Consider the following 20,255-nt stretch of genomic DNA (forward strand, 5'->3'; position numbering starts at 1 on the left):
GATCTACATGTTCATGCCAGTTACAACCATAATGTATGAGCTACATATATCTTGTAGTATTATATTGTACAGTATATATCGTACATAATGAGAATAATGAATAGTGTTTCGCCACTCGGTGATATTCCGATGCAGATCATTCGGTTTGGGCATTAGGTCAGTTTTTGGACTATATTGGATATAAATATGAATTTTACACCCCCTTAAAATGGATAGTTCCTAAGACATTGTATTGTTCTATTCAATATTCGATAGAGCCAAATTGACGCCGAAATCAATTGATCCAAACAAGAGCATGGAGTCTCATCAGAAAAGACTCCTTGCAAGAACGGTCGATGATCGTGCTGAAACCAATCCCAACCAGCGATTTGCGGTTATTCCAGAGGGATTGGAAATAAGCAATGGGTTCCAAATAATCTCAATCAAAGACCTTGCACGATCCGTGAACTTCATGTGTTGGTGGATTGAAAGCATCATCGGACCGGCACAATTCCCAGAGACTTTGGCCTATATGGGGAGCAATGATGTGCGCTATTTCATATTTATGCTGGCATGCCAGAAGACTGGATATCAGGTAAGGAAATAAAGCAATTGAAGCTGAAGATAGAACAATCGGACTGATCTTCATAGCCCTTCTTGCCTTCTACTAGGAACTCAGACGAAGCCTATGCCCATTTACTAAAAACGATGAAGTGCACCAAGTTCTTCTTCAGCGAGGAGCGCCAAACACGAACCCTGGAGATCCAGGGGCTTGTTTCAACATTGGATATATTCCAGATCCCGACCACGAAGAAAATTCTTAGTGATGAGAGTGGTCTGCGCCACTATTCATACACCAAATCTTATGCTGATGCAGAGAATGACACAACGTGCATCATCCATAGCTCTGGAACGACAGGTAAATTTCATGAACCTGACACTGTGAACCCGCGCTAATTTCCACTACAGGCATGCCAAAGCCGGTGTATCTCACCAACGGCTTCTTCATGACCATCGATTCTCTTTCTCATCTTTCAAGGCCGGCAGGTCGTCAGCCATCTATGTTCCATGATCTGGATCAAACTGAACTGGTGTTGGCCACAGCACCTTTCTTCCATCTCATGGGACTGGTATCATTCTTGTTCTCTGTGTGGTTCGAAATTCCCACACTCATCGGCCCAGATAAGCCACTCTCCGTCGACCATATGATAGAGCTGCTGCACACTGCTCAGCCCACAGCCGCAGTCTGCCCACCCTCGGTACTGGAAGACATGAGCCACTCCGACAAAGCTCTAGCTTGTTTGAAAGAGCTCAAGTCAGTCTATTTCGGTGGCGCACCTTTGCCCCTAGAGACCGGAGAGCGATTGCGCAAGTATACCCAGCTCGTATCGATACTTGGAAGCAGCGAGGCCGGTGTGATCCCAGGGTTGGTGCCGGAAGACCCAGTCAACTGGGGTTACTTTGAATGGAACGAAGCATACGGAGTCGACATGCAAGATGCTGGCGATGGTGTATTCGAGATGGTGATTACTCGACAGAAGAATGCGCAAAACTTCAAGGGAATTTTCCACACATACCCTGACATCAATGTGTATCCAACCAACGATCTCTATACCCCACACCCAACGAACCCACATCTGTGGAAGTTCCACGGGCGTAAGGATGATGTGATTGTCCTAAGCAACGGCGAGAAGTTCACTCCTGTCGGAATGGAGACTATCATTGAAGGACACCCGCTGGTTGGAAGAGCGGTGGTAGTCGGCCAGTCCCGGTTCCAGGCTGGACTTCTCATCGAGCCGAGTCATGAAGGACCAGATATGGACGCAAAGCTTTTTATTGAGGAGATCTGGCCGACAGTGCAAGTGGCTAATCAGACCATTGCGGCTCATGGACGGGTGATGAAGAACATGATCTGGTTCGCAGTGAAGGCAAAACCATTCAAGACGACTCCTAAAGGTAGCGTGCAGCGCCGGGCTGTGCTTCGAGACTACGAGAAAGAGATCGATGCGATGTATGCCGAAGAACTCGAAGATGACTTGGACCAGTGTCTGCCAGAGAAGCTGGACTACGAGAGTGTTGCAGAGTATATTCGCCAGATTATTACTCGTGTTCTGGAGAAACCTATCACAAAATCTCAGGACTTTTACTCTGCTGGTCTTGATTCTCTGATGACCATTAATGTCTCTCGGGTGCTGCAAAAGGGAGTCCAGCTATGTCGGCCGGATGTGAAAGCAGGAGCCATCAACACCCAGACGATTTATGGCAACCCCACTATCGACCGATTGTCTCGAGTTGTAATGGCCATCTTAGATGGGAAAACCCAAGCTAGTATACCGCGAGCAGAGAAGATCCAGAGTCTGGTGGACAAGTATACATCCGATCTTCCAGCCCGGGAAATCTACCATCAGAATGGATTACCTTCGCCTTCGACTGTGATACTGACTGGTTCAACTGGCTCACTGGGAACTTATCTACTGCACTCTCTGCTAAGCAGTGATTCCATCACTAAGGTCTACTGCCTCAATCGTTCAGATGCCGAATCTCGGCAGAAGAAAAGCTTCGAAGAGAAAGGGCTGCACCTTGACGCAAACGACTGGAAAGACAAGGTCGAATTCCTCCAAGTCTCATTTGGAGAACCACGATTCGGGCTAAACGAGTCCAAGTACCAAGACCTCCTCGACTCAGTTGACACCATTATCCACAACGCCTGGAAAGTCGACTTCAACCATTCCGTCGATTCCTTCGAGGGCACCCACATCCAGGGTGTGCGGCGCTTCATAGACTTTAGCCTGAGCGGCCGCAGCAACGCTCATCTCCACTTCATCTCCTCAGTCAGCACGGTAGGCTCTTGGACCCCAGAAATGGGAGATTCAATCCCGGAAGTACCGATGGAGGACATTGCCGTAGTTCTCCCTCAAGGCTACGGGGAATCCAAGTACATTGCCGAGCGGATCTGTCTCGAAGCCTCGCGAAGATCTAATGTTCCTACGTCGGTCTATCGCGTCGGACAGATCGCCGGACCGACCACCACGCGCGGACAATGGAATCCGCAAGAGTGGCTACCGACGATTATCGCGACATCGAAAGCGATAGGTAAAATCCCTAACCGACTAGGCTCGACCGTGGTCGATTGGGTGCCAGTGGTAAGCCCCTCCCCCCTCCCATCACGAGCACTATATTTCGACCAGCTCCCAGAGCCGGATAGCCGAAAGCAGAAAAAAAGGGGAAAAAAAAGCCAAGACCTATTGCTGATCGCACTTTCTTACTTGCTTTATTTAGGATACTTTATCGAATATTATAGTGGAAATTGTCAACACACGTCATAGGAGCTTACCCGAAGCACGGTGGGCCGTGTTCCATCTCACCAACCCGGAACAAGCACCATGGTCGTCGTTGATACCGGCAATTCAGAGTCAGTATGCGGCCGAGCCAGTTTCATTTTCCGCATGGATTGCCGAGCTGGAAAGTATAACCAACCCTAGCAGTGCGGATATTGCCTCAAAGCCCGCGCTCAAGCTGTTAGGGTTCTACCGCGGCCTACAAGACGAGGGCAGTGCCCTGTCTGTGGCGCTGGATGTCCGACGGGCGAAGGAAGCAAGTGTCAGCATGAGAGCCCTCGGCCCGGTCTCTCCCTCGCTGATGCAAAATTGGCTGCAGCAATGGCGATTTTGATTAGATATAATTATATATTGCCTCTTAGAATAGATCTAAATGTCTAATATTTTGTATATGGCTATGGTGTATATCGCTATTTGCAGACTTGCAGGCCTTTGAGACCTGCCCGTGATCGGAGGGCCTTCCATGGTTCTCCGGGGCTTAATTAGGTGATTACCTCAGAAATCCATCCGATTAGGTTTTTTTCTTCTCTTTTTTTGTCTTTTTCTTTTTCTTTTGCTTTTTGCCGAGTGGCGATGATTGGCCACCCGAGATAGAAGACTCAGCCTATACCATTTTGGGCTGCAGTGTGGTCTGTTCTGTCCTAGTGACCTGCAGGGATGCCTTAGTGAGAGATGGGATCGGAGAGATCTCCAGGGGCAAAAAAAAAAAAAAAAAAAAGACAAAGACAAAGACAAAGACAAAGAATCTGATATATCACAAGTATCAAAAGTCACCTGAAGAATAAAATTTGACTTATCCAGCATGTCCCGTTGACAATTGACAAACCCGAAAATTCATCCCAGTTACTCTGTGCCAAGGCTCGCCTCAAGCCCCAAAGGCACACCCGGCGAGCAGAGGCAGTGGCGCCAAAGACCATGGCTCTCTTACCTTTTCCCCTTCGCCTCTCCAATCATAGAAAAATGGAATGTTCCCCGAATCCCGAATTCCCCGAGAGAACGTTGGTTAGGACCATGTGGACCTGACGTCTGGTGCCAAAGGTGAATGGATTTGGCTTCTCTCCAACCCTTGGAAGGTTTCTATTTTCCCCTCTCCGGTACCTATTCATTCCGATGGTTCTTATGATTGGATGACAGTTCTCTCCTCTCCTCTCCTCTCCTAGTACCACTTGCTCCTGTTGTAAGTACTATGTTGTAGTGCTCTCATATCGGCGGCCCAGGTTTAGTTCGGAGTTCGCACAAGTTCTCGTAGGACACCAATATACATACCTAGCACTCCGTGCCCTACATATAATTTCGAACCGATAACCCTCCATTGTGCTACCCTACTCGTCATACTCGGACAAAGTTCTGACCTCTACGGGACGGGACCTTGTCCGCGGTTGCTCAACGTTGTCGGAGCTCTAATACAAACGGGGTGGATGCACCAGTCCGTGTGTAGAATGGGGGATGGGTTATACCCAGTGGTTATTCTGGGCCGAAGAGGAGTACGGAGTAAACAGACCATAGCGGGATAAATAAGGCTAAATAAGCGGATGTATCCAAGTCCTTTCCCCCCATCTATAGGGCGAATCAGAACCGATCGACTGGGTCGCAATGGCATCATAATGGTTCCCCTCTTGAATCCACCTCAGTCTAGATTGTTTGCCGATCGCACACACGACTGGATTTTGTACCCAATTGAGAAAAGGGTTCTGGGGGGTAATTGATGTAGAACGTTGGGCTACACAGCATATCTGTGTAGCCGTTGGGGGGGTGGTTTAAAAAACAATCGAATTAGTTCTAGATATATTCTACATACAAAGTGCTTAATATGGACAAAATCAATTGAGAAAAGGATTAAAAAATAGATAAAATAGAAGAACGAACGCCTTCCAGACCCTTGGATGCCATGGTTCAAGCAGTGTCAACCACCGGAACTCAACGGAGCAAACCTTGGTAATATGGATCGGCGAGTTTAGTCCGTTCAAAGGGTTAGTCACCTTTTTTTTTCTTTGGGAATCTCATGGAATTTCTCCACTAACGGTTGTTTGGACCATCTAGAGCCATAGTACGGAGGAATCTCTTTTTTAGTTCTATCATTTTTGTCATTTCTGTCATTCCTCTCATCTCTTCCCCATTTTCTTTCTATCACCTTCATCTACTCTCTCTCTCATCTATCAAAACGGCCAGGGTAGAGAATCTGTACGACCCAGGATCTCCCTGTTCGTTCAGCCCGTTTGCCGATTGTAAGCAAAAGCACCGAAACCCTCTCTTTCTGCCCAGCCAGTTGGTCTCGTCGACTTGTTTGGTCCACGTCGCTCGGCGGAATTCGATTTCTTTTTTTTTTTTTTTCTTTTTTGTATTTCTGAATTTCTGAATTTCATGTGTATTTTTGGATTTCCTACAGTTTCGTACCTGGACGATAATCATATTTGCATTTCCAATCTTCATCAGATGCTAACTGGCCCAAGACCTCAGTTCCCGCGTTTCCCGGACTATCACTCTTCTCTCATCACACCGCCACGTCTTTTCCCGCCCAAAGGCCATTAGGGAATGACTTGAAAGCGTTGTCTCTCTTTATCTTGTGGTCATCCCTCACATCCAATGCTGAACTGCAACCATCCCCTATATACCAGCCACCCCGTCCACCAGCGGCGCTCACTTTGTGAGAATGTACAAACTGTCTCAAATAATCGACGCGACACGAGAAAGTCTCGACGCGGCCGATTCACCTTCACGCCAGCCGCACTCCCCATTGACTATTAATACCTCCGCGCCGGCCTCACCTGCCATCTCTTTGTTCTCCGCCGCAGGCCACAACCGGGTCTCTAGTTCCGTCTCTTCCCTTGTCTCTTCATCAGGCCTGGGAAATTCAATGGACAGTCCCAGTCGGAGTCATTTGACTGGAGTCAAGGAAGAGGAATGCACACGCGACTCGTTGGAAGATCATTATTTCCGTATGTGTCAATCGCCACCGCAACAACTCCCTGGTCATACCGCAGTTGCTAACCTAGATTTTTCTACAGAGCACTTTGGCCACGGCATGTCCGCAGAAGAGTCATACTTTGCCCCCGTCGATAACTCAGATAGCTACGATCTGAGCGTTACTAGCATGGAAACTGCCCCATCACCGAAAAAGAGACGCTCAGACAGTGTCTCAATAAAGGGCGTCTCGCGCATTAACTCGCACATATCGACCATGTCAGCCCGGTGGAAGACTAAGCGATCATCCAGTGGTGCAGAAGGCGATATTTTCCCGGATGATCTACGATCACGCGCGAACTCGGCGGCCTCCTCCGCCTTGGCAAGCCCCATTGTTGGTTCCATGCCTATGAGCCGAGTCGACTCTATTCCTCCTTCTCCCGCGCGAACGATCTTCGAGGAACGCGCGAGCGAGTCTGGCGCGCGCCCAATCGATATCACCCGAGCGAACAGCCTCAGCCAGGACGACAACGATGTGCAGAAAGCAACAACCCCTCTCCTGCCACCGTTCATGGGAGACGACCCAACAAGCGTGACAGCATCCCGCGTTCAATCACCACTGCAGTCTCCGTCAGTCGCAGACGCGAGCGAACCACACTATAACTATAATGTGACCTCAGACCCACGGTTTATGGGAGTTCTTCCTTCGCCACCACTCTCGTCCAAGCCTTCCGTGGCCTCCTTCAACCGACCGCGAGCCAGCACCGTGCGCACAGTCTCAGGCGATGTAACGCCCCTCGTCCTCTCCGATCCCAACGACGAATGGACCAACAAACTCGGCCACGCCAACTTCACCATCACGCCTGAGCCTTACGACCCTGTGGTTTGCGACCTCGGCAATTTCCAGCAGATGCGTGCAGACTGGGACATTGCGCGTTGCAACTTTGCTAAGCACCTCGTTCGCACTGGTGAACACTACGGCGTCACCTCGAACATCTACAAGCTTACCATCGAGAAATGGGAGTCGGTCAACAGCGAGTGGGCAACACAGCACGAAGCCATGCTTGACCAGCTCAGCGCTATAGATGGCGTTGCTCTTACGCTCACCCAGTCTAATATCCACCCTTGCCAACAACTCCGCATCCCACGTCTGCATGACAACGACAAGTTTCCCGAAATGGGGGATGAGGACATTGTCGGCCCAATGACTGTGGCACCAGCTACGGAGATTGCAGGTCCCTGCCGATCTGAGAGAAAGAGGAATTTCTTCCGCTTTTTCCAGGATTTGGTCTCCCGACCTTGAGACCTGAGCCCTTACGTTGGGCTCAGGTCTTTTTTCCCCTTTTCTCTTTTTTCACATTTCCAAGCGATCCACAACGATAATGACGATAGATTATTCCCCGCGCGCCTTTTGATTACTCGTTCAATCTCGCCCGCACTGTTACGATTAATGTCTCTCTTTTAATCTTTTTTTTTTTGGACCTTTTGTTTATAATGACTCTCATGACTTACGATCCGGATCAGCGACTACTGTTCTCGCCCCGAATCATGCCACTCCTTTGTCTATATCGCCGAGTCTTGTCTTTCCCGGGGGATTATGTTTTCTCCTCAATTCTTCGTCCTGGATGTCTTGCATTTCCAAAGACACTACAATCCCTTCAACTTCCGACAAGAAAAGAGAACGAAAAGCTAACCCCCCAACTGACTGGGTCTATCACCCTCCTTCCTCTCTCTCTTTTTTTTTCTGTGTCTATTATATACTATACCCCCCATACACCAAGCCTACCAGCCGTTGTACCCCATAGACTTCAACCCTATCCACCCACATCCCTCTGCTCCACAAGCAGAACAGGACAAAAAGCAAAAAAAAGCATCTGAAAAAAGTACCTTATCATGTTTCTATATGTATATATCCAGCTTATGCACAATCTACATATGATCACCATATGCAAATGTCTATAATTATATCTACATCTACATCTACAATTCTAAAATATGAACATAATCCCATGAAACACCCATGTACATGTCATTGGAAGGGATGACATGGTGCATAATAGAATCCCCGCACGTGGGAGAGACATTGTCGAAAGTAACTAACTAGTTACCTCGTTATCTACTACGGAGTATTCTATTCACCATTTGCCGTTTACTGCAAGAATACAGCGGGAGGCGCGTGTAGATGAGTCACATGTACAAGAACAACAGTGGAGAGGAACTGACCTGGTACTGTGGGTCGGCCACGTTGTGAAGCTACCGCTATTTGCAACTTTTTCGCAACATACAATGTAAGATACATGAACGACTGGAGTGGGCTTTTGGTACATGGATAACAAGTCCTGTATGATCCACTTTGAGACATGTCCGAATTGGGAAAGGGAGCTTAGTGCGAGTGCGAGTGCTGGTGCCTGTACCTGCCTGTGCCTTGGCTTGGCAAAGAGGTTCGGTTTTAATCTTTGGTCTTTTTGATGTTGTGAGTCAGAGACAATTTTTTTTTTTTTTTTTACAAAATTCAAATTGAGTCTGCTGGGGACAGTATAGTGGAGGCGTTAATAGGCAGTGATGGGGTGTAGAGAATACTTAGGGTTGTGTGTTTGTTTGTGTGCTTGAACGTGTGATATTTAGTCGTTTACTGTCAAGACTACGTTATGTATACATGCAGTTATACGCGAATCACGGGAGGATGTAGGTCATGTCTTAGATGGACATAAGCCGGGGAAACACGATAATGGTCTTTATTATAACACATTCAATATATCCCCAATCGCACCCCATACCCCCTCCCTCAGGGTCCACGGCAGAGCTGAGAATGCCTTGATCTAAGATTATCACAGAACCGAAACATGCATTGATGCAGTCGAAATCAACATTCGCGTTTTTGAGGTCAGGTGAAACCCCGCCAACAGGTAATGAGTCCGTAGACCCGAGCTGTATTTCAACCTCCAAGTAATGCAGATAAAGAGATATCAAGATTAGGGTGAGCACGACGCAGACAGACGTAAGCATAAGCCACGGGATGTGAGTAGCAGTAGTAGGCAAGTTGGTAGGGCGTATATATCAGTCCTGGTCACTAGTACTTTCAAACCCAGTACTGGCCCCAAATTTCCTTGGCTTCTTCGCTGCCGTGGAACTGGAACTCGACGGGGATGATATCATCAAAGCCCTCGTCCAGCGTTGGTGCGCGGAAGCGGCGGCCGAAGTCGCCAAAGGCGATGCCAGGAAGCGAGGTTCGGGATTCGGGGTTCTGGTTGGGATGAGAATGTAAGAATGAGGACAAGATTGAGATGAAGATGGGGATATTGCCAATACATACCAGTTCTTTGTTGGATGCTCGGACGGCGTTGTTGTGTCGGCATAGGTCTGGCGTGGAAATGAATTGTACGCAACGGATAGGAATCTTGAGTTCTTTCGCGAGAGATGTCCAGTGAGCCCGTGTTTCTGGGTCGGCGTTGGTGTTATCTAGGCAGTAACCGGGTTAGATTGCTTGAGAACCGAAGCTGGGAGAAATAAATCCCACGACGTACCGACTGCCACGGACTTCTTGGCTTCCAAGTGCTCGCGCGCGACCTTGAGGCATTTCGGACGCTATTGTTCATAAGTATTCGATTTCGGTCTCATTCTGTGGTTATAACACCTACCGTCTTGAGAAGATCTTGATTGACTCGTTCGTAGCCTAGAGGCTCCAGGTGGTTCCAATAGAAAGTGGACTTCCCAGCACCTGGGCTGCCACAGAAGATAACAAGTTCAAGTGGGTGCTTGCGAGCAAAGGGTTTGGCTGCGATGAAGACATGTCAACAATCCGCCAGAGTTGGGTTTCTTGCGGGGAATAACAAGTTCATCGAAAGCAATAAGCACATACCTGGCTCTTCGAGATCTGACTTTACGAAAGACTTAGGGTCGAAGCCCAGTGTTGCCGGCTCTGTGATCTGCCCGAGGAAAAACTCCTCTGGGGTTTTGAATGGCATACCGATGTTGGTAGCAAGTCCCCTAGAGCTGATATCAGACTTTGTCAAAACATGCTAAAATTTATGATCCCCTTACCGATCCACGGCTGAATGATCACCTGGCCTTCCAGCCGCATCACCGACGAAAACTGACGCGGGCAAGTCAACACCCGCAACGTCGAGGTCATAGTCGTCCAGGAACTCGCGCCACATTCCGATACGGGGTTTCCTATATTCAGGGTCTGTGGTGGCCGCGTAAACGCTGACGGGGAAATCCAGTTCCGTCATGACAGCGGTCATTTTTTCTTTGAAGTTTGACAGACTTTTTGAATCACTCCGTCCACCCTTGATGTCCTTCTGGACACTGATCTTCTTTTGGTTTGAGAAAATCACAACTTGGAAGCTGTCAAAGTATAAGCCCGAGTGAACACAACCAATTTTATATCCCGAGTCTGGACATACCCTTCAGCATTAAGCTCCTTCAGTCGCCCCGGAACTTTGGTATTCCACCATTGCCAATCAGTGGCAGACTTGGGGAAGACATTTCCTGATTTTGTTTTGATCAATGTTGAATCCTATATATTGATGTCAGCAGGGCCGTCCTATCTTTCGACACTACCTGTTCTAGCGGTCGGTTTCAATGACTGACCAAATCAAAGCCAGCAATTCGGCGCAGTTTCTCAGTGGGAGGGACTGCCTTGCCCGTAATCTGCTTTCCGATGATAACACTGGTGCCAATGACGCGCCATGTGATCGGCTCGGGCTTCTTTTGCGAGGCTGGGGTGAAGAAGTTTGCCGCCGATTTCTCTATAGTTTAATTATTATTAGTGTATGGAACGCCCTAGTGGATAGTAAGGACTTACTGGTTACCGTTGTCTCAACCTTCCGGCGCAATGGTGGTGGAGATATGGCTTGGGTAGGGGAGGCGCCTCTCTTGGCTGCCCCCTCGGCCATTCTGACAGTGCGGGTGATTGAAAACGTGGTGAAGGGTTTATGGGCAAACTTAGATGTGTGGTGGTTGATTCTATTAGTTTTCGCTGTGAGTTGCAGTTGAATCTGAGATATGTGTTGCCAGTGTTGGACGCGCCGAGACGCGGAGAAATCACGAAGTCACATGTTCTTGAATATTAAAGTGACATTACACAGCCAGATGTGCGATATATTCTAATAATAAATACCAAAAATTAGATAGGATGGAAGACGATCTCCTTCTGAGAACGAAGTGAACTCGGAATAACTCATTTTGATATCCCGGAAAGGGAGAATGCACCACGGCGCCGGAACGCACCGCAAGCTCAGATGGATGATATCTCGCGCGCGATTTGGGAGAAGGGGGAAGGGTTTAGCTTTTATCCAGAGAAGACTTGCGAGGGTTTACCCGCTCGGCCAAGTTCTATCTGGACAGGAGTATAGGCGTTGTTGGTCTTTACTTATGGGACTCTAGGAGTCTTTTGGGTCATGGATCCTTCTGTGTGCACTCTTACCCCGAGAGGGGAATGAAAATGAAAATATTCATGTGACTTGATTGCTATGATGGGTATATTTCTTCTTTTCGCCCTGATTAAAAAAAAAAGTTCGAGATTTCTATCAACGCCGTCGCTGGAGACCGGGTATTTCGTAGTCTCCGGCATGCTCAAACGAACCGAAGTAGGAGTGGTCATCTACTTCGCCCGCGTATCAAGAGACAGTCGATCCGCCTGCTCTAGGACAACCGCCGACTTCAATTGCTCGCGCAGGCCAAAGAGATGCTGTGATGCAGTCTTCATCGTTTCCTGGTTACTACCGTCCTGGACAATGATGAAGGCCTGCAGCACATAGCTTCCGCTCTTCTCAAACAGAGTCATGTCCTTCAAAGCAGGCAACTGCCGCCGGGGCAGATTCAACTCATCCCCACCCGGGTAGTGCAGCACGCGATGCAAGAAGATAGCAATGTCATTGTGGATGAACATATCACCTTCGACCACATACTCAGTAGTGAAACTAGAACAGATAGCGTTAGTGCCAATCCCATAATCTCGATCTCGGGGGCGCCACTCACTGATAGCCCCACGCATTCATAGCTTGCACGACATCTCCCCGCGGGAGCGTCGCACTTGACATCAGACGTGACGTGACCGCTGAGCGAGTACCAGCTTCAGGGATATCACGAAACTCCAACTTCCATGGTTGACGTTCATAGTCATAAGATGGAGATGATGAAGATCCATACGAGTTCGAGTCGTCCATACCGGCCATCTGAGTGTCTCGATCGACGGGAGTAGTGGATCCGAAATCCGATTCGGAAACCGGACCGACCACCTGGGTGTAGTACATGTTCCCATTGAGCATTTTATTGAGCCGTTGCAGGTCCCCCTGTTGAAGGTCCTGACTGGCTCCGGTGCGCCCCGCCACGCCTGGTTTGCGGTAGGCCTTGAAGATCAGCCGCCGCTCTAGGCAATGGCGGGGCTGCATGGCAGTCAATCCAGCAAGCTGCTGAAGAAGCTCATGATGTTGATGAACTGGAACCGAGGCGAAAAGCGACTGCTCGTGCATATTGTCTGACTTGTGTGTAATGCAGCGGGTGAATCCGGGATGTGTTTAGGTCAGGGTCCAAGCTTCAGTGGCGCAATTCTCCAAGGAACGTTATCAGAGCTCAAATTATTTTTTATGTGTCGCTCTTATTGCTAATAGCGTCTAATGGACCTGTTTGATCTGTTTGGTTTGATCTGTTTCTTGGCAAGTGTGTTCAATGTTGAACTTTCCCGAAATGTTAGACCTTTTTCCGATGCTTTGTGAAACTCTCTGGAATATCAATTCCGGTGCAAGGATGACTTGTCAAGGATGTTTATTCCAATCCAGGAAGCGTTGGACTTTTGCTTCCGATTGCGGGGGGAAGGTCTAAGCTGTGTGGGACAAATAAGCTTGACTGGTTTATGGGGAACCTTGGAAGAATTACCAGATGATCCAAGAGAGAGACGATGATTGGCGGATTGGTCTCAAAGAAAAAGGGAAAAGTAGATATTAGGCACCAGGAAGGCACCAAGAATGAGGAGGAGCTCAGGTTGGAGCTCACTTTGGGGGCTCACCGGAGTCACAGAATGGGAAAAGATGGCCTCACCATGGAGAAAGACGGAGTGTGGTGTTGCCAAGGCCAGAGGCTGCATCGGAATCTGCACCCGATGTAAAGTACCATATGCACCAGTGCAGTATCCGATATTCAGTTGGGGGTATGGCATGACATGGATTGTACAGAGTACAATATAGACTGAAGGGGGTTCAATAGTAAATCATAGTAACTCCTAGTAAATCTTAAGTAAATCTTAGTAGATGTACATGTACTCGATTATACCGTGTACATATTTTACATACGGACATATAGTTCCCCGGTTCCGAGTCGGCTTTGCCCAAAACGGCAACCCTCCCCTTCTTATCTTCGACTCTTTTCCCTCCTTCCCCTCCTCTTGCACCTCCAAAAAATCTAATTTCTTCATTCTCTAACATATTCGCCTTCTTTCATATACCCAGCAACAATTCCTACTACACTTTAGAATCAGAACTCGTTCTCTACCTTCCTTCTCGGTCGGATTCGGATACTACCGGACCCGTTCAATTTCGCACATTCCCGCGTCAAATTGATCTTACCAACCTCCCACCTCCACACACCTAATACCTACATAACTACCACAATGCGTGTCACCTCTATCCTCAGCGGCACTGCCCGTACTCCTCTCATTCGCTTCGTTGGCAAGCGCACCGTCCCTCGTACGTGATATTCACCATTTCCCGATCTCCAAATCCCCTAGATTTGAACTAACCTCATATTTCAGAGTCCATTGACCACTCTCCTCGCGTTCACCCCGCCTCTCCCACCGGCTCTCTCCCCGACTCCTTCGCTACCTACCGTGCTAAGGCTCAGCAGCACGGCCCCCTCGGTCGCTCCTCCTTCAACGGCACCATTGGCGGCAACTCGGGTGCCTCCCTGGGCCCCATCAAGCCCCAGGCCGGCGAGTTCTTCGATCGCGCCGAGCTCCCCTCGCGCTTCGGCCGTCTTCCCTGGACTCAGGCTGAGATTGATGCCATTGAGACCGGCGGCGCGAGCATGTTCGCATAAGCGTTCCCTCGGGCAAAATATAAAAATTTCTCAAAATATATGAATGGGGCATGATACTTCCTATGGAAGTTGCGCGATGAATGAGCTTGAGTCTTGGATTTCGATTTTGGGGCAGTTGCAGCGCGGTTATCTTGACTTCGCCCGACCGTGGCGTTGCTAATGCCTTTGTGGTCGCTGGGGATACAGATCTGATGCTTGCTCACTCGTTCCGAGAGTTTCCGAGATCAAAAACTCTCACTTTATACCTTGTTGCTTGTGATGGCTGGAGGCCATTCACAAGAACGTTTTTCTCAAGCGGTGATGCTTTACCGCTCTCTTTTTTTCGGTGTTTTCTTTTTCAGTCGTTGTACTCGGCGCTGGTGGTTGATCTTTCTTGGTGTTCTATTTTCATGCGCAACACGCAGCTGTATCGTCTTGATGTCGAAAACGCGGAGTGTTCGTTTTATACATAGATTGTGGGACTTGGTGATTCTTGTTACATACATAGGCTCTGTGAGCACTATTCGAAGAAATGAATTTCTCGAAGCAAGACTAAGCTTTTCCGATACGCGTATATTACTCTAAACTATACATTATAGAGCTATAGAGCTATCGAACTATAGAGCTATCGCTATCGAACTATCGAACTATAGGCTTATCATTAAGTATCAAGGATCATAAGGTACGTGGTCTCAAGCACGTGCCTCCCCGACTCTACCTCGATCCGAGTAACCCTTGTCTACTTCCCATCCCGAGGTCTGGTTGAACATGACCTCCCTCATGAGCGAGACGAATAGGCTGACATTCCGGGAGACAGACGAGGCCGGAAATTCCACTGCAACCTACATCTACTCGGGAGATGTCGCTTCCTCAATTACTGCCTCAAAGGCACCGGCTGGCCGAGTAGACGTAATAGTAAGTGGTCACTTCTTATTTCCTTATTGGATATTTCTAGCATTGGATGTTTGAAATGGCACATGAAACAAATCATTCCCAGATGTGGTCTTTTATTTTGTCGATTAGCAGGCCAACATCCCCTAATGTCGTGGGATATCTGCCAATCACTTCATAATGAATCCTTTTCCTGGAAAACAGACACTCTCTCTTGCATTTAGCATATGAATTGTGCCCATTCAATTTCGATTTATCATGTGTTAGTTCAAAGCATGGATGTCGTTGCATGATGCGGAAAGACATGCAACACTATATTAATACCTCGAAAGTTTTTGATCTTAACTGACCTATCATAACAGAGCTCCTCTTCATCTACCTCATTATGGTCAATTAAGCCTTTATTCGGCTCGCTGGGTGATGTTTTTCTTCCCTCCGGGTACCCCCAAAGTGTCAGCGATGACTATCTCCCGTGAGTACAGACAATAACCTATTGAAACATCCCTACTCCACAAAAGGACTAACATTCAACCCAGATATCAAATATTTGTGAGCATACAATCCCTGGCTATCAGAGACAGAAAGCAGAAACCTCGTGGCTCGGACTACCCTGCTCTACCATATCAAAAACAATATCAAAGCCACACCTAGAACACAGCCAGTTCTAACACAACGAATCAACTGCAGGACTCCCTCCAAGCCTTCTGCAGCTCAATAGCAGGCCTTCTCTCCTCCAGAGCCGTCCTCCAAGGTCTATATCCCGCCACCCAGCCCAGCCCATATATCAAATCCAACCCAAGAGAAAAGCAACTAACACAAAACTCAACATACAGGAGTCGGCGTCGGCAACGCTAATGCCTCTCCAACATCCGCACTACTCCTGCACATCCTGCAAGATATATCTGGCCGCATTGCAACGATCTGCTTCGCCCACCGCGTCGGCACAGCCCTTGAACCAGAATGTAAAACATACCGGCTAGCAGCAGACGTCTTCAACGATGTTGCCATGATCCTCGACTGTCTCTCGCCGGGTGTTCCTGCCGGACCGCCGCGGGTGATTGTCCTCAGCACAGCCGGTGTCCTCAGGGCCCTCTGTGGTGTAGCCGGGGGCAGCTCGAAGGCGAGCTTGAGTGCTCATTTTGCTAAATGGGGGAATTTGGCGGAGCTTAATGCTGTATGTGCTGATTTCAAATTCCCGTGATGCACTATTTCATTTCGGAATTGATAGAGAGAAAGAGATCTAACGTGATATATTGATCGTGTAGAAAGACTCATCTCAGGAGACAGTCATTTCTCTTTTCGGAATGCTGGTAAGTATTCACATCCCCATCCCAACCCCAACTCCATCAAGAATCCCACTCTAACAAACCCATAGGTCGGATCCGTAGTCATCTCCCACATAACCAGCTTCAGCACAACCTGGCTCCTCCTCCTAATCCTCCTAGCCCTACATCTAAGCATGAACTACGCCGCCGTACGCGCCGTCCAAATGACAAGTCTAAACCGACAGCGCGCGAACATCGTCTTCTCAGCTCTCCTAGACTCAGACAGGGGTCTAGCACTAGTACTCGATCTCGATCCTACCACACCCACCCCATCCGAAAAGAAATTGAAAATCCTCACACCAGCACAGGTATCCAACCACGAACGTATCTTCCACCGAGACGGAGCCTTGCAGTGGACACAGCAGCACTCAAACACGCATACAATAACCCACCATCTAGGATCCGCGCAGATAGGAGTGTCCATGTCTACCTTTCTAGGCGGTTCTGGGTCAGGTAACACATCGTTCCAACGCACCCTCCCGCTACAGCGACTTGCAGCTGTTTTCGCGAATGAGTTTCATATCTTGTTTCTCGTGCCGTTGTCGAATACGGAAAGTGATGCGAAATGGCATGCTTCGATTCTTCTGAAGCGGGGGTGTACCGTTGAACATCAATTGAAGGCGTGGGCTCATGCTTTGCTGGCTGCGAGGGTTCTGGCCCGGATTACAATTGACTCTTCTGTTGATGCGGTTCTTACTGTTGTGGAGGGGACGCTTGCTTTGCTGAATACTGAGAATCGTTTTGAGAGGTATATCACGGGGTTGAGTGGTGTTGGGTGGGATGTTGATATTGCTGCTTTGGAGACGAGGGGTGGACGGAGGATTGATATTTGATATTGATTCTTGGTTTAATGTATACTTACACTTAACACTTATGCTTTCTTTTCTTTGACTTTTGCTTCTGCTTTGTACCTTTTACCTTCATCTTCCACTCGTCCGGATGTATCCTTATAACTACATGTAGTAAATGTAGTGAACGAAGTCACATCAATAAGAAGCCATCCGACGTAGTTCCGAACATCGTATGAGCATTAATCCTCGAAAAGGTTGCGAGGGGGTTACGTGTGCATCTGTACTACAACCATTGGAAGTCTATATTTACGTCTCCCCGAGATCCCGGGCGATATGTCTGAGTGTGGGTGTCCGACGTGTGTGACCAAGAGGATCGAGAAAGGTCTAGGCATGCCTTGGTCTCGGGTGTGAGAAAGGATACTCGGCTGCCTGCTCGGATCACGACTGGTATTATTTCAAGGTCTTGAATTGAGACATATTGGGAATATAGGTAAGAGTCGAGGTCATGGTTGTAGGTGCTGTTGGGTTTGGAATTGCCCTAACGGTCAAATGCATAGCCTTTGCATGTCTGCGTGAGGGATTCAAGACTACAAAGAACACCTAAGTATGGTTTACACTTTATTTACGGTTTTACTGTTTCGGAGCAATTGATGTGAAGAGGGGGTATCAAGTCTATTGATTCCGAATAAATGAAATCCCAGTGGGAGATGAGAGACCAAGATAATGTCTCGTCAAAAACGCCGTGTCCAGAAGACCTGAAGAGCCAACAGGTCTTCCATCCAATCTATAGATGAGAACATGATATGATATATATGGGTTTCTTTTCCCGTGATGCCATCCGCAAAAAAAAAAAAAAAAAAAAAAAGGCCAATAAAAAAAATGACAAGTGAAGCTGGAAAAATGAGGAGATGCTCAGCTGGAGACATCCCATGAGAGAAAAATAAATAAAACAAGAAATAAAACAAAGAAAACGCCGGTTTCATATGCTTTCAATGCGTCATGCTCTCATACACCGCCAATATAAACGCTCGACAAAGGCTAGAATGAAGTCGTGGGATGATGCATTTCGGTATTTCATGCAAGATGTGTTTGAGATGAGAAGTATCGTTGCGGGGTTCGTAGTTGTCGTGAGTCAAGAGACAAAAAAGGGTGTGTGTTTTGTAGGTTTTGTGTATGTCGACAAGGAGTCGGAGTCAAAAAGGGAGGAAAGAGAAGATAATCAGTCGTCAAGACCAAGAATCTTAGGATCGCGACTGCTACCATTGCTGCCACCAGTGGAACGCTTCTTGAAACCCAGCTTCATACCCATCTTCTTCCAAGGGTTCTCGGTGCGAAGTCTGGGGCTGTGGATGGGTAGATGCGGCTCACTGGCAGGCGGGGTGGTGGGCGGTGTCATGGGCTCTTCGGCGGTGGGACTGGACTGCGGGGAGGCAGAGTCATCGGTCAGAGATAGGTAAGCTGACTCGCCGCTAGTGCTGACCAGGGCACCGGAAGTGCGTTTGCCGATGGCATGCACGGTGCCGAGGGACATAGTTGAGCGGTTGTGACCCGTTGCGGAAAGATCCTTGGTGGAGGACTGCGGGGAGATGCGCTTCGACACGCGCGACCGGACTCTTTTCATCGGGTGCTCGTCCAGGCTCGTCGATGATAGACTCATGAAGTCGTCGGGGCCCATGAAGGGTTCGGATGGACCCATGGAAGGGGAGGTGGTGTGGCTGTTGACGAAGGGGGAGGAAGATGGATTCCTCCATCAAGTCGTGGATGCGCTTCACAGCGGAATCTAAGGTCTCGGGCACGGGCGGCGCGGGCACATTCGTGTACTGCAGGAGCGCATCTCGGACTTCGCTTGACAGGTTGATCTCGCGGGGTGACCCCGGGAAAATGTATGCAGTCAATAGGCGTTTCCAGAGCATTCGCAAGTGTTGGGTTTCGGGGCATTCAGATTCCATAGCGGCGGGACCGATTCGTTCGGCCAGAGCGTAGTAGGAATCACGGTATCGGTTGGCCTCCATGGTGAATTCCAATGTTTCGAGGCAATGGTTCTGGGAGAGGTAGGCCATGAAGGCGCTCAAGGTGTATGGGGGAGGAGCAATGTTGGCTAGCACCTCGTTGAGAGTCGGACGCATGGAGAAGGCCCCCGACGAGATGGCCAGGCTGACCGGCCGGGAGCCAGACGATTCCATATCCTCTTCGGAGTCGCTGTCTGAGGAGGTGGGAGACAATTCGGGAGTTGCTGTAGGAGTATGGTTCCGGAAGAAGAGGGACGGAGCCAACGTCTTCTTTTTAAGCATAGCGTATAGTGTGCGTCGGGGACCCTTGATCGGCTTTTTTCTCACCGGTCGTCCCCTGCGTGTGGGACGAGGCTCCAGCTTGGTTAAAAGAGCGGCGGGTTATCGGGATATAGGCATATAGGATTGGCACGGAGGTGGTCAGGGACGAGAGAGTAGAGTGTATAGGTTGTATAGAGACAAGGCAACCTAATATAAAATGGGATCGATAATGACAAAATATGAGAGTAAGACCAAGTGGAAATGCAAGCACTAAAGAAGAAGAATAAAAAGGGCAAAGGGCGGATTCTGGAATCATTCATGACGATACCTTGGGTACTGGGCTATGGGGGGCACCCTCAGTAGACTCTAGTGGACCTTAATGGAGCACGCTAAACTAGTTTCTGCGCCCAAGTGGAGTCCTCTTTCGATAAGATGTCATAATTGTTTTTTTTTTTTTCTTTTTTTTCTTTTTCCCTGTTTGGTCCCCTCTTTTTCTCTTTTGTATTTCTTAATTCGGTTTATTGGGGTCTTTTTTCCGTTCTGGAATTTTCTGATTGGTTTTGACTTTGGACTTATTGTGGCGACACGCTGAACTCTCACGTTTGAACAAGCGCCTAAGATCTGCAAGGGATACTTGTGGAAAATGTAAAAAAGAGGTACAGTCCTCTGTCGACATTAAAATGTACATATGAAATAATGTAAATATCGAACAACCTTGGAAGATCAAGTATTATATAATACGTGTCT

The 20,255-nt window shown here is 48.4% G+C and overlaps 8 protein-coding genes across 8 annotated transcripts; 5 read left to right on the forward strand and 3 right to left on the reverse strand.

The window, feature by feature from the left end:
* Positions 1 to 295: 295 nt before the first annotated feature.
* On the forward strand, positions 296 to 3,651 carry N7487_004142 (putative NRPS-like enzyme; the record flags this gene model as incomplete). Its single annotated transcript, XM_056871889.1, has 4 exons — positions 296 to 574; positions 631 to 898; positions 949 to 3,122; positions 3,259 to 3,651. 4 exons carry the CDS (start codon positions 296 to 298, stop codon positions 3,649 to 3,651), a joined length of 3,114 nt encoding a protein of 1,037 aa, XP_056729609.1.
* A 1,270-nt stretch (positions 3,652 to 4,921) lies between these two features.
* On the forward strand, positions 4,922 to 5,965 carry N7487_004143 (uncharacterized protein; the record flags this gene model as incomplete). The annotated part of the gene is made up of 4 exons (XM_056871890.1): positions 4,922 to 5,015; positions 5,174 to 5,252; positions 5,388 to 5,542; positions 5,775 to 5,965. The coding sequence occupies 4 exons, from the start codon at positions 4,922 to 4,924 to the stop codon at positions 5,963 to 5,965; spliced, it is 519 nt and encodes a 172-aa protein (XP_056729610.1).
* Positions 5,966 to 5,967: 2 nt separating this feature from the next.
* On the forward strand, positions 5,968 to 7,521 carry N7487_004144 (uncharacterized protein; the record flags this gene model as incomplete). The annotated part of the gene is made up of 2 exons (XM_056871891.1): positions 5,968 to 6,253; positions 6,323 to 7,521. 2 exons carry the CDS (start codon positions 5,968 to 5,970, stop codon positions 7,519 to 7,521), a joined length of 1,485 nt encoding a protein of 494 aa, XP_056729611.1.
* A 1,776-nt stretch (positions 7,522 to 9,297) lies between these two features.
* N7487_004145 (putative DNA 3'-phosphatase Tpp1) lies at positions 9,298 to 11,116 on the reverse strand (the record flags this gene model as incomplete). Its single annotated transcript, XM_056871892.1, has 9 exons — positions 9,298 to 9,462; positions 9,532 to 9,677; positions 9,743 to 9,803; positions 9,857 to 9,993; positions 10,078 to 10,205; positions 10,260 to 10,565; positions 10,625 to 10,737; positions 10,812 to 10,969; positions 11,026 to 11,116. The coding sequence occupies 9 exons, from the start codon at positions 11,114 to 11,116 to the stop codon at positions 9,298 to 9,300; spliced, it is 1,305 nt and encodes a 434-aa protein (XP_056729612.1).
* Positions 11,117 to 11,823: 707 nt separating this feature from the next.
* On the reverse strand, positions 11,824 to 12,694 carry N7487_004146 (mediator of RNA polymerase II transcription subunit 18; the record flags this gene model as incomplete). The annotated part of the gene is made up of 2 exons (XM_056871893.1): positions 11,824 to 12,142; positions 12,201 to 12,694. The coding sequence occupies 2 exons, from the start codon at positions 12,692 to 12,694 to the stop codon at positions 11,824 to 11,826; spliced, it is 813 nt and encodes a 270-aa protein (XP_056729613.1).
* Positions 12,695 to 13,673: 979 nt separating this feature from the next.
* On the forward strand, positions 13,674 to 14,252 carry N7487_004147 (alpha-ketoglutarate dehydrogenase subunit KGD4; the record flags this gene model as incomplete). Its single annotated transcript, XM_056871894.1, has 2 exons — positions 13,674 to 13,903; positions 13,969 to 14,252. The coding sequence occupies exons 1-2, from the start codon at positions 13,828 to 13,830 to the stop codon at positions 14,250 to 14,252; spliced, it is 360 nt and encodes a 119-aa protein (XP_056729614.1). The 5' UTR covers positions 13,674 to 13,827.
* A 1,329-nt stretch (positions 14,253 to 15,581) lies between these two features.
* N7487_004148 (RUS1 family protein) lies at positions 15,582 to 17,280 on the forward strand (the record flags this gene model as incomplete). Its single annotated transcript, XM_056871895.1, has 4 exons — positions 15,582 to 15,594; positions 15,956 to 16,296; positions 16,388 to 16,432; positions 16,498 to 17,280. 4 exons carry the CDS (start codon positions 15,582 to 15,584, stop codon positions 17,278 to 17,280), a joined length of 1,182 nt encoding a protein of 393 aa, XP_056729615.1.
* A 1,177-nt stretch (positions 17,281 to 18,457) lies between these two features.
* On the reverse strand, positions 18,458 to 19,529 carry N7487_004149 (regulator of G-protein signaling domain-containing protein; the record flags this gene model as incomplete). Its single annotated transcript, XM_056871896.1, has 2 exons — positions 18,458 to 18,875; positions 18,931 to 19,529. 2 exons carry the CDS (start codon positions 19,527 to 19,529, stop codon positions 18,458 to 18,460), a joined length of 1,017 nt encoding a protein of 338 aa, XP_056729616.1.
* Between the last annotated feature and the right edge of the window lie 726 nt (positions 19,530 to 20,255).

Source organism: Penicillium crustosum (assembly GCF_028827405.1).
Source record: "Penicillium crustosum strain IBT 35664 chromosome Unknown utg000002l_segment0_segment0, whole genome shotgun sequence".
Classification (NCBI taxonomy): Eukaryota; Fungi; Ascomycota; class Eurotiomycetes; order Eurotiales; family Aspergillaceae; genus Penicillium; species Penicillium crustosum.